The 13565-nt window shown below is 39.7% G+C and overlaps 1 protein-coding gene across 1 annotated transcript in view; it reads left to right on the forward strand.

Moving 5' to 3' along the window:
- The window catches only part of cacng3b (calcium channel, voltage-dependent, gamma subunit 3b), a 51688-nt gene extending 42322 nt beyond the window's left edge, over positions 1–9366 (forward strand). The window contains exon 4 of the mRNA XM_017485323.3: positions 4047–9366. Within this exon, the coding sequence (XP_017340812.1) occupies positions 4047–4465 (419 nt within the window). The 3' untranslated portion in view covers positions 4466–9366. The remainder of the gene's footprint in view (positions 1–4046) is intronic.
- Positions 9367–13565: the final 4199 nt, after the last annotated feature.

Raw genomic sequence — 13565 nt, forward strand, 5'->3', positions numbered from 1 at the left:
TAGATTTTGTTTTAATTTCTGAAACAATTTATTATGAGATATACACAAAAACGGAAGAAATCAGGATGGGGTAAGTACATTTTCACAGCACTATATACTGCATAACCAGCCACTCATCTGCTATGGTTACAGTTCACTTTGAGTAAATGTAGTCTATAATTTTATCAATATATAAATGCAGTAAAAAAATAAGCTGTGTCTCAGATTAAGTTGCTGTCTCCTCCAATCTTTGAGAGAAAAAAAACACATTTTGGGGAATTTATGATTAAATAATTAATCATAATAATTATTTAGTGTCATATTTGTGGATTTAATATTGACATTGAATGGCATTCCATAGTCTTTGAGTTTATTTACAGCCCAAATGATACATTTCAGGGTGTCATGGATTATGGTTACATCAATCTGTCAGATAATGGCACTGGACTTACCCTGATCCTTCTTCAAACCAGTATTGTGCAAGAAAAATGGGCTTATGTTCACAATCAGAATTGTCTATAATTGAGACACATTCCTGTTTTTGACACACTCTGTGCAACTCACACAACTGCCCAAGTAGAGCATAACCCTGTAGTTACGCTTGAGGTCTGAATACAGATGTGCTGTATTAACGCCTTACTATGTGCACACAACTCAACTCAGCAAGTTAAATCATTAAGTACACTGATTGGTCAATAAAAGCTATACTCACACTGCATGGCTATGCAAATATTTTGAATTTATTCTGATCGCACCTTTCAGGTGAACTGTTAATATGCATCCTAAACTGGGTAGTGTGTAAAAAACAGACATTTATCACTCCAGCACAAACCTGTACCAATACACACATGAGCACTATCCACTTATGAGCGGATCACCCAAGACAGATGTTAACACCAGGTCTGTACAGTGCCTAAGACTTTCAAACCTCAGCATAATTAAACTCCTCAAATTATTACATCTCTCATTTTTCTTTGTGTCTTTCATAAACCAATGACGATAACTAAATCCACTTACTGATTTGTTATCCTAAAACTCCAGTCCTGTTTTTTCTTAACTGACACACAGCAGTGAGTTGAGCTTTCATGCTAAGAAAATAGTAAACAGAATCTAGCAGTGCAGTAAAGTCTAGCAGTGTAGCAACATTTTGAGAAGTAATTAGCCATTTGTATATATATTAATACAATTTGTTATATACAAATACACTATATGACCAAAGGTTTGTGGACACCTGACCATCACACCCATATGTGGGCCTTCCATAAACTCTTGCCACACAATTGTATAGAATGTCTTTGTTTGCTGTAGAATTTCCCTTCACTGGAACTAAGGGGTGCAAACATGTTCCAACATGACACTACCCCTGAGGACAAAGTGAGGTCCATGAAGACATGTTTGGCCAAGGTTGGGGGAGAAGAATTCGAGTAGCCTGTACAAAGCCCATACACCAACCTCACTAAACATGTTTGTGCTGGATATATTCAAACACTGACTGTGCACCATTTCAGACACTTCTCGTCTGAAATCAATGCCCAACCTGACTAATGTTATTATGGCTGCAAGAACACAAATCCCCACAGCCACTTTACAAAATATAGTGAAGACTTACCACAAGAGTGAAGGCTGTTATAGCAGCAAAGAGGGGACCAACTCAATTTTAATGCCCAGTGATTTGGAATGGGATGTTAATCAAGCATAGGTGTGATGGGTGTGATGGTCAGGTGTCCACAAACCTTTGGCCATATAGCATATACAGTCATGTGAAAAAGTACACCCCACGGAAATTGTCTGTTGTTATTTATTTATTTATTTATTTATTTGACATATTTGGACAATCAAACATTTGATCCTCTTTGAAACAATGTCTATTAATAAATGTTATACAGTCTATCAAATGACATATAAAATTTACATATTGCAGTAATTTTCAAAATAAAATTAGAATCAGATGTTGAAGATTGAGTGCCAGTGATTGGAACCTACTTATGGAGTGAAGGTGGAACCTTTCTCATTTATACCCCTCTCATATCTAGTCTCTGGTTTTCCCTTTGTTATTGTGGTGTGAGGTGTCATCATGGCAAGATCTGTAAGGCCTTCAGAAAAAAGGTTGTGGATGCCGAGGAGTCTGGCAAGGGATTTAAAAAGATCTCCAAATTATTTGAAATACACCATTCCGATGTAAGGAAAATAATCTACAAATGGCGCAGATTTCAAATGATTGGCCGTCCCAGCAAGTTCAGCCCAAGAGCAGACCGTCTGATGCAAAAAGAAGTCTCCAAGAACACCAAAATTTCATCACAGGACCTGCTAGTATGTCTTTTCAATTGTTGATGTCAAAGTACATGATTCTACAATCAGGAAAAGATTGCAAAAAATTTGACTTGCATGGGAGGCGTGCCAGGAAAAAGCCTTTGCAAGACTACAGTTTGTCAATGAGCATATTGGCAAAGACCAGGCCTTTTGGAATAATGTGCTTTAGACCAGTGGTTCTCAAACCTTTTCAGGGTGAGGCCCCCCCTTGTGAAGAGTCGTCAAATTTTCGTAATTTTGTGTTTTTTTTCACACTAGGCTCTTCTGTATTAACTGTCTCAGCATAGAGACTACGTCCTCTATCTAAAAACTTATCCATTTTAAATAGTCTTACGTTTTATCAGCGTGTGGCTAACAGTAGACTAGTATATCAACAGATGTCTCTGTTTGGTGTGTGTCTTTTGGTGCTGTGTATAATTTATTTAATTTATTAATTTATTAATTTTTATGTACTTCATAGTTCAAAGGTTGACAATCCTGACTTACATACAGGTAAAATGAATTTTTTAAAAATAATTTCTATGCAGCCCAAAGGTACCATCCACAGCCCCCAGTTTGAGAACCACCGCACTAGACAGACGAATCAAAAATAGAGCTGTTTGGCCACAGTAACAGCAGACATGTTTGGCACAGATCAAAGACAGCTTTTCAGGAGAAGCACCTCATACCAACTGTGAAGCACAGTGGTGGAAATGTTATGGTTTGGGGTTGCTTTGCTGCCTCAGAGACAGGACAGCATGCATTCATTGATTCAACTATGAATTCTACATCATATCAAAGAGTGCTTGAAGATAATGTAAATGGTCTGCACTTATGTAACACTTTTTAACCTTAGCAGTTCTACAAAGCACTTTACAATGTTTCTCATACACACACACTCACACACTCACATACCAATGGCAGCAGAGCTGCCATGCAAGGCGCTAGCCTGCCATCGGGAGCAACTTGGGGTTCAGCGTCTTGCCCAAAGACACTTCGGCATGTGGAGACGTGGGCAGGGAATCGAATTGCCAACCCTACAATTAGTGGACAACCCGCTCTACCACCTGAGCCACAGCCACCCTGTGTGAGGCCATATGTCCAAAATTTGAACTTGAACTGAAAATGGACCTTTCAACAGGATAATGAGCCTAAGCACACTAGCAAATCTGGTTGGATTTGCTAGTGTGCTTAGGATCATTATCCTGTTGAAAGAAATGGCTCAAAAATAAAAAATGGAGGGTTATGGAATGGCCTAGTCATTTGGATTCGGATTTGAATCCTATTGAAATGTTGTGGGGGGACTTGAAACAGGCAATAAATGCAAGAAAAGCCTCAAACATCAAGAATATTGCATAGAAGAGTCCTCAAAAAGTCCAGCAAGCCTGGTGGACAATTATGCAAAAAGCCTACAAGAAGTTACTTCTGCTAAAGGAGACAATACTAACTTCAGAGGCCAAGGGTATACTTACTTTTTCCATAGAAGAATATCACATCTATTGATGTTTCTGTCGAATAAATGATTGAAAAAGTTCATTTTCCTTGTGGTTTTGTTCAAGTATATTAGCTTCATTAATAGGCACTGTTTCAAAGATGATCAAATGTTTGCATGTCCAAATATGTCAAAAAAAGCCAACATTTTCCATGGAGTGTACTTATTTTTTCACATGACTCTATATTAATTCTTTGTCACATATACTGTACATAGACAGTATTTCCATTCACTCTCTGTGTGTCTGTCTGTGTCTCTCTGCATGTCGCTCTCACTCTCTCTGCAGGTCTTAGTAACATTATCGGGATAATTGTCTACATCTCGGCTAACTCAGGTGATCCAGGTCAGAGTGACTCAAAGAAGAGTTACTCGTACGGTTGGTCCTTTTATTTTGGTGCTCTTTCCTTCATCATGGCTGAGACAGTGGGGGTGCTTGCTGTGCACATGTTTATTGAAAAACATCGCAAGCAGCAGCGTGCCAAGACACTCGTCAAAAAGTCCAGTCTCGGCTTTGGTCGCATCCCCACTTACCGTTATCGTTTCGGGCGCCGCTCCAGTGAAACACCATCACGCGATGTCCCCATGTTCACGCTCTCACGCGACTCTGACAAAACTGCCGCGGGGAAGCTGCTTGACTCTGACAGAGACTTCCTGCACAACTCTAATGCTAAGGATGCAGCCAATCGGAGAACAACACCAGTGTGACATGGATGACTGGTGAAAAACAAAAGATCCAGAAGTGGTGTCAAGACACTCATAACTTCACAGAAGGACAGAAATCAATCAACAGGAACAAAGCACACAGGAAGTGACATCAAAATAACTTTAAATGCCTTCTCTCCTTATATAAACCTTCTTCCTATAATAATATAAAATCCTAGCTAGTGATTGTTAGGTCTTTTAATTTTATTGACTGGTTTATGGGGGAAACAAGCACATAGGACGTGGCAATTTTGCCACAGTTAGAATTTTGTTCACAGAGGCCTAACAGGAAATTCTTTTATTTGAACTGAACACAATGGATAATAATATATGATCAGTTTATGTTACAATCAAAGCTAGATAGTGATTTTTTTGGTGCTTCTTTTTATTCCTTCTTAGCTTTCAGTTAAACTCATCAATTCATACTTGGTGACACTGTTCTCCAGCGTTTTAAGGGTAAATCCCAGCAGCCAAACATACGCAAAATGAGAAAGACAGGCTGGGTGCCCACAGAGACCTCTTTCTCACTCTCTCGCTCCATATATATCACACAGGAAGTGAATCCACCAGGATGTTACAAGCAGGAAACTAACATGAAAGTTGAGCTCGATCATTGATGCTTCCTTGTTTTTAATTTTGTAAGGTACAAACAATTTAAATGTAGCCTCAGAGGTCTTTAAGGTCCACTGTTCTTTTACTGTTGTGTTCTCCTAACTGATCGTATAAAGCATGTGACCTTAAGGGTCCCACCCCATTCCCCATTCCACTGACAAATATTCCTACCTTAAAATTCAGATTTTTGTATCTTATTATATCTTATTTGTATTTTATTCTCTCTCTCTCTCTCTCTCTCTCTCTCTCTCTCTCTCTCTCTCTCTCTCTCTCTCTCTCTCTCTCTCTCTCTCTCTCTCTCTCTCTCTCATCTAATACGAACAGGGTTTTTTTCTTAAAGAAGGTTGTTATTAAATGTCATGTACAGTCCATTTCATTCCCTGGTGTTATGTTTCTCCATTACGTTTAGTACTATTCAAAATTATAACAATTGTATATGTATTTATTTATCATGTATTGGAAAACCGATTAGTCAGCGTCTGCTGAGCATAGACTTATTTAATTTGTAGAGTTTAAATGAAGTAGAATATATTAGACATGTTCTCTTTGTATCCATAAACTAAAGAAGCTCAGAAGTTTAAAAATAAATCTCCAAATAAGAAAAGATGTTCACACACTTTATACAAAATAAACTTACGATTCAGCAGAATAAAATACATAATTAGCACTTTTTAAAGTCTACTCTAGAGTCGTGCAGTATTATATACATACAACTATATAAATGTGATGTAAATACATAAATACAATTATAATAGTATTTTAGTGGTTATATTAACATCACACCACCAAGGGCTTTTAATTTTTCTTTTTTTAAAAAAATATATATTTAAGCTTACAAGGGCTTTGAAGAAGTTTCAATTCAACATATAGAAATGCCTGAAATTAAATGAATCACATTTAAATATGGCACATTTACATATTCATGTATTAACATGGCCAGATGAAATACTGGTATAAACATAGTAATGCAATTTACTGCCTTCTACTTTTATCTTTCTGAAAAAAAGGTAAATAAACTACAAAGCCATGCAGATATACAGTATATTTAATCATGTAAAAATACATAATTTATCAATTTTATGTCTTGTTGTGCCCAAATATTCATCTGTCATTTGTCCAAAGGGTCATAGGTCCCACACGCCCAAAAGTCATAAAAGTCATGTTGATCACCATTTTGAAGGATTCTAATTAGTGTTATACTCCACCATTAGCCATTCTAAGCTATGTTTCAAACACACAAGCCTGTGTGTGAGGGAATGATTTTAATTACCCATAATGCACTGCTAGCATACATCTGATTTTACACTAACCCTACATTCAAACTACCAAGTTTGTGTTGCTTATAGTTTGTCTCTTGTTGGCATGTAGTGACTGTTGTCGCTTGTGGGCGTGTACTGTACAGTGACAGTAGCTATATATCGCATCTAAAGATATCTACTTAAATATGTTAAATAATGAACTAATCAGTGTGAAAATTGATTGATTACATGTTATGTGCTAGGCTTCATACTTTGTGGGCAGATTAGTGAAACAAGAAAACTGTACTAGCTACTCATTGTCTCTGCTACTTCCTTCCGAGCTTTATTTTTTTCCTAATGTCTCTATACACATTTAATGAGAGCTTGTTCAGTGAAGGAAATAAGTATTGAACGCGTCAGCATTTTTTTCAGTAAATATATTTCCAATGAGGCTATTCACATGAAATTTTCATCAGACATCAGTATTAACTCAAGAAATCCGGAAATATTAAGAATTCACAACAATAAAGTCCATAAATAAAGTTATGTGTAATAAAGTGGAATGACACAGGAAAAACAAGTTGCTAAGAAAAAGCAGTTGACAAGGCAAGGCACCAGCTGAAATCCGTACGTTATTATATCCTCTGTCTGTGCAAATTAATATCAGTTGGGTTAGTAAATTAATGGTCTATAAAAAGGCTTTTTGTTACCAAGGTGTCACACAAGAAACATCTCATGATGGATAAAAGCAAAGAGCTCTCCCAAGAATCTTATTGCTGCAAAACAAATTGATGGAATTGGATACAGACGTATTTCAAAACTTCTGAAAGTAAGCACCATTGGGGCCATTATCTGGAAGTGGAAGCAGCATCACTCCGTTATCAACCGGCCACGCACAGGAGCTCCTTGCAAGATTTCTGACCAGGGAGTCAGAAGAACAGTCAGAAGAGTAGCCCAAGAGCCAAGGACCACTCAGAAAGAGCTCCAGAAACACTTGGAGACAGCAGGTGTCATTCGTTACAGAGAAAATAATGCACTCCACTGCCATGGCCTCTATGCACGCTTACCCCACAAGACTCCATTACTAAAGAAAAGGCATGTCGAAGCTCATTTAAAGTTTTCTACAACTCATTTGGACAAGCCTATGAAATACTGGGAGAGTATAGTCTGGTCAGACGAGAGCAAAATTGAACTTTCTGGCTGTCATACTACACACCATGTTTGGAGAAGAAATGGCACTGCACATCACCCTAAAAACACTACACCAACAGTGAAGCTTAGAGGTGGAAGCATCATGGTGTGGGGCTGTTTTTCATCACATGGTACTGGTAGACTTCATATAATTGAAGGAACAATGAATGGAGCCCTTTACCGGGAGATTCTTGAGAAGAATCTGCTGCCATCCACCAGGATGATGAAGATGAGGCGTGGGTGGACCTTCCAGTAGGACAACGATCCAAAGCATACAGCAAAGGAAACTCTCAATTGGTTTCAGAGAAAAAAATCAAGGTGTTAGAATAGCCCAGTCAATCACCTAAGTTGAATCCAATTGAACAAGATTTAAAGACAATATGTTTAGAAGAATGGGCCAAAATCACATATGAACACTGTGGCTGATTAATTTCTTCATACAGGAAGCGTCTTAAAGCAGTCATTAGAAATAAAGGCTCCACTAAGTATTAAATAAATTTCAGTTAGCGTGTTCAATACTTTTTTTCCTGTGTTGTTCCTCTTTATTACACATAAATTCATTTATGGACTTTATGTTTGGATTTCTTTAATAATTAAATTTACTCAGTTAATACTGTAAATAGTCTCATTGGAAATACATTTACTGAAAAAAATGTATGCCAATACTTATTTCCCCCACTGAATATGACAGGATGAAATCATGGTTATATGTTCTTCTTCTATTTTTATATGTCAACCAGTAATTTGCAGGTAGGAACTAAAGTTATGAGTGAGGGATTGAATAAATTTTGGACCACACAAGCCATAGGGTGCGGAATCATTCAAGGTAATCATTTGGATTTTTTCTCTTCGCAGCATCTAACCTAATTTGCATAGAATTCAGAAAGTTGCACTATCACTTGTCACTGAAATCACAGGTGCATGTTGTGCACGTATATAGAAATAAATGGGCACATGTTGCTTTGTCACTTCCTAGTGTGAACGCAGGGTAATAAATATTATTACCCTGAGTTGTTTTAGAAATTTTCAACGTTCAGTTGAGTGTGAAATGAAAAGATTGCTAAGATATCTGTAAGGTAGAGCTAAAGGCCATATATTGTATGTTTAGTGAACCTATAGGTACACTGAGAGTGCTATCTCATGTTAATCTTTAATTACCCTATTAGCTAGCTATTACAGTATAGGAACATTAAAGCATTCTCTTTTCTAGCAACTCTTTTTGTGTAGTAGTGTTTGTGTACACCATCTAAACCCATACATTCTTTTTATTTATTTTTTCCACAAAATCCTTTAGGTACTGGGGTTCTGTTAAGTAATCTGATACTCCAAAAATGACTGCGGGTATACAACCCTGTTCTAAAGCTTGCCATGACTATTTGGGTTATTGTTGTGCACTGTTATACACTGATGATATGATTTCGTTTATGTTCTTATAGTTGTGCTGTTCAATATGTAACCTAATGAGTGTGTAATGAGTGTGTTAAAACCTTCCTGTAGTGTGCACTTCGTAGCAAAAAAAAATATTTAACTTGACACTTTTAAATTGTTATTTTGAACTGAACAAAACAGGTTAACACATCTCTTCATCATGTCTAAACCTGTAATTGGACTGTTATTACTCCTGTAAGCCCCACCTCCACTCCCCTGGCTCTACCAATCAGGAGTTTGTGCCATGCATGTGACCCTTTCAATGACTTTTCGGTCTCCATTTAAACATGCTGTAGAAAAAGCACACCTTTTGAATACTGTAGTTGAAATAAAATTATAGCCAGAGATATTTAAAAATAGATAATAAAGTACATTTAAAAAATTGCACTTTTATTATCTCTGCTTCTTTTAAATGAAGATCCGGAAGGTGTATACTGTACGTCTAACACAGTAGGAAGTTGTGAAACCAGGGCCGTTTCTGGCCATTTTGGCACCATAAGTGAGATTCCTCTTGGTCAACCTCCCACCCCCATGGAAAAGCCTTCTAAATCTCTATCCAGCTAACAATTTTTAGCCAGGAACGTTTTCTTTATGGAAATAGAAAGATATTTTTAGGTTTGCAGAACGTTCCCCTTATGTTCTCTTAACGTTTCCCTAATGATTTCTTAACATTCATAATAATTTCATGAATAAGAGTTGAAAACTACTCAAAGTAACTGAGTAAATTTTCATAATCTGTTTGTAAAAACCTTGCTGATGGACCTATTTGATATGATCCACAATTCCCACCTCAATGGTACAGGTAGTAAAATGGTACAGGTAGTAAAACTTGAGAAAAATAATGGTCAGTTCTCCAGCTCAATGTTCTCAGCTAGCTAGTAGCCTAAAGTCGTTTTTTTTTTTTTTTTTTTTTTTTACAGAAGCTGTGGTAATTTACCTGTCAGTGTATGACATGATCAGACAAAAAGTTGGATTTATCATAAAACTTGCGTTGGGTGTTATCACTGTTTGCAGGACTACCAGAACGATAAAATATAAAAACCTTTTGGCTATCTAATATGAGACTAGGATAGTTTAGTGTCACTAGCCAAGGGGAGGCACAACTAAGCTATAATTATATGGATTTAGCTGCTACAGTGCCATGCAAAGTACATTATCTGTCCTTGTGCTCTGCTCATATCATGTTCACCTAACTTGGAATTCATATAGACACATACAGACTTTGTTTTCATGCTCAGCATGAGAGAATATTAGTGTTTCAGTTTCAACCCCTTTACTAGTCCAAAATAAATAAATACAAATCAGTGTATTTCCATTTTTCCATCACACTGACTGTGTGAGCTAATGTTTGGCAGACCCCGTCTGATTGGTCTTAACTCCGTTCACTGATGATAAAATACAGCACTTCATTCGCTGAAGATACAAAATTACAACACTTCAGTCTTCTTTTACTGACGTTCAGTTACTTGGTGACAAACTGCTCACTAAGTGGATTATTCACTACTAAATTATTCGGGACTAAAGAGAACATTTTTGGGACTACAGCCCCAAATGCCCAGGCCACGTACTGTCTGTCAGGTGGGGGCGTTGGCGTTTGGACGCTCATTGGTGCCCTCAAGCTGGCGGTGCCCTAGGTGGCCGCCTAGATCCCCTATACCTAGAAACGGCCCTGTCTGACCCTAAATGGTTCCATCTCAATCAAGGAATACCGAAACTTTATTATTATATACATACTATAACATAATAATAACCAAGTTGAAGAATACATATAAGTAATAAGATGGGCAGGGACCCTGGAGCACAAGAAATGGCCTGGTGGCCATTATCTCATCTGCTAATCTATTATTGCATCATGTAATACACTTTACATTTTATTTAATTTGATCAAACGCTTTCAAATCAATTCAGTCCGATGGCAAGGAATTGTCTGCAAAAATGTGATAGCTGTGAAGAAAACTGCAAAAACAATAGTCAGTGACATCACTAACAACCTCCACAGAGCAGGGGTAAAGATATCACAATTCACCACTTAGCAGAACTATAGAAACCATACCACAAGATGCAAACTACTCAACAGGAGTAAGAAACAGAAAGACTGCATGTCAGTTGTTTGTGTAAAGAAACAAAAAGAAGCTTAATTTCCTCGCTATCTTTTCTCAAAATCTCAGAACTTTTCTATCTCTTTAAAAAAAAAAGAGAGAGAGAGAAGAAAAAAAAGGAATGAACGAGAGAGAAAAATATGACTGAGTGAATTCAGAAAGTGCGTTACAGCTTGCTCCTGTTTCATCACGGGGAATAGTGCACACTTTCTGGGTGAAGTGTTTAGGAGTGTAGCATGCGATGGCGGCCTCGAGAGGCTGCGCATGGTAATGCCTACATTAAGCAGCTCGGCTCGCGGCTCTCGCTCTTCTCGGAAGCCGAAGCGAGTTGGGTTTCGGAGCTTCGCGGATTTGGGCCGGCTGCTGGCGAGGCAGCTAGCCATCTCAAGTTCGGGGGATCTCTTATGGATCCGGAAGAGGAGCCAGAGACGAGCGCTGCTCTATATCTTGCTCTGTCTTCCGGGTTCGGCTCTCTGCTGGATTTTGTAGCTCGCGTCGCGACTCCTCCTTCCGCTATGGAAAGCCAAAAGGGGGAAAAAAAGGTGGGAAAAAAACCACACACAAAAATAATAGTAATAATTCCTCTCTGACTCAGAGGAGCCAGAAGGATGTGCTAAAAACTGAGAGCAGCATATAAAGAGCTGCTTGAAGTGATTACTAAGGCTGGATGAGCCTTTTTCTCCCCAGTGAAAGTAAATCCCTCACTCTGCAGAAACTACCCTTTCTTCCAGAAGTGCATGACAAAATATCAGCCTTCTGGAGGAAAACCATGCATAAGCCATATTTATAACCCCAAGATATTGGATTATCCATTGTGGGGAATGAACGGCATGGCTATTTAGCTATGCTGAAGGTGGAGGAGGTGCTTGCGAGCTACCTCTCTGCATCGACGGCAGGTAATTTAGGGGGGCCGGCTTTGCCATTCAAACCACCGTGTAAGGCCACCGTGGCATTGGTGGGCAAGGCCTATGCAGTAGTAGTCTTGCTTGTGGGTCACTGCAGACAATGACAGTGTTGCAGGCCTACCAAGCAGACCTGCTGAGTGAGCTCGACATATGGCGGCATTCAGGCAGTTCCTTCCCTGTTGTCTCGAGCTCACCCAGGCATCCACGAGTGGAGCCCAGGCCAGCACTAGTACGAGGGAGGCCCAGAAGGTGAGTATGGCAGCCCTCCAACCCCCGCAGACAGCCAGGGGAACTAGGCAGCCACAGTCGCGGCCTGCTACTAGGCCTGATCTGAGAATGGTCATAAAGGCCAAGCAGGAAAAAAGAGCGGTCCTAAGGGGCCGTGGAGGGATGTATCAGGGGACATGAGGAGGTTAGGGCAGGTAGCCCCCAGTGGTACTGTAGGGCCTCCCCTAGCCAAGGCGGTCCCCAAGTTTCCAGTGTTCTCTGGTCAGCGAGCTGTCACAGGGCAACGAAAATCTGATGCCTTCCCTCCAATAGAATGTGGAATAGTTAATGTCACTAAAAGACCATCGGGCAGTGTGGAAATTACAGCCAAATGTGTCTCCATGGGTTCTGTCTACCGTAGAAAAGGGTTACCTGGTCCAGTTTATAGCTCGACCCCCCCCCCCCCCCCCCCCCCCCCCCCCGATTCAGAGATGTGCTCACCCCAGTAGTCAGCACAGACCAGAGCCTGAAGTTAGTGCAGGAAGTAAGATCTCTCTTGGAAAAGGGGGCCATGGAACATGTACCTCATTCCCTGAGGGAGGATGGTTTTTACAGCCGTTATTTCCTGGTCAACAAAAAATAGGAGTATGCGGCCAATTTTAGATCTGCGTGATCTGAACTGTACTATTCGTACATACAGGTTCAAGATGCTGACACCCAAACTTATCATTCCACAGATTCAGTTTGAGGACTGGTCTGTGATGATAGATCTAAAAGGTGCATATTTCCACAAAGAAATATCACTAGCTGTATCCCCTCGCACCTTCACAAAGTGCATGGATGTCACTCTGGCTCCATTGTGACTCCAGGGCACCCGTGTACTAAACTACCTGGACGATTAGTTAATTCTAGCATGATCCAGGGAACTGGCGGTTCAACATCGAGATGTTGTTCTCGCCCACATGAAGAGATTGGGGCTCAGGTTGAATCTCAGAAAAGTATGATTTCCCCAGTGCAGTGGACAACTGTTCTAGGGGTTATAAGGATTCTACTACGATGAGGGCGTTTCTATCCCCAACATGCATAGGGTCAATCCTATCAACACTGAGCAAGATAAAGCTGGATCTTGGGAGACTATTGGCGCTTATAGGCCTATTGTACAGGAGACCGTTCAGTGGTGGCTGAGAAGTTGGGGGTTTCGTCCAAGGACGAAACCTCGGAGAATAATCAGTGTCACGCAGTGATGCCTACGTGCTCTGAGAATTTGAGTGTCCCTGGGTTCTAGGCTTGGGTCACACTCTAGGGGTGTCTCCTTAGTGCAAGACGGTAATGGCAGACACCTACCTGTGACTGCGCAATAGCTACAGTCCTGGAGTTCTTACAAGAACGTTTCTCAGCGGGGTGGGCTCCTTCTACAATCAGG

This window comes from Ictalurus punctatus, chromosome 2 (genome assembly GCF_001660625.3).
Source record: "Ictalurus punctatus breed USDA103 chromosome 2, Coco_2.0, whole genome shotgun sequence".
NCBI classification, from domain to species: Eukaryota; Metazoa; Chordata; class Actinopteri; order Siluriformes; family Ictaluridae; genus Ictalurus; species Ictalurus punctatus.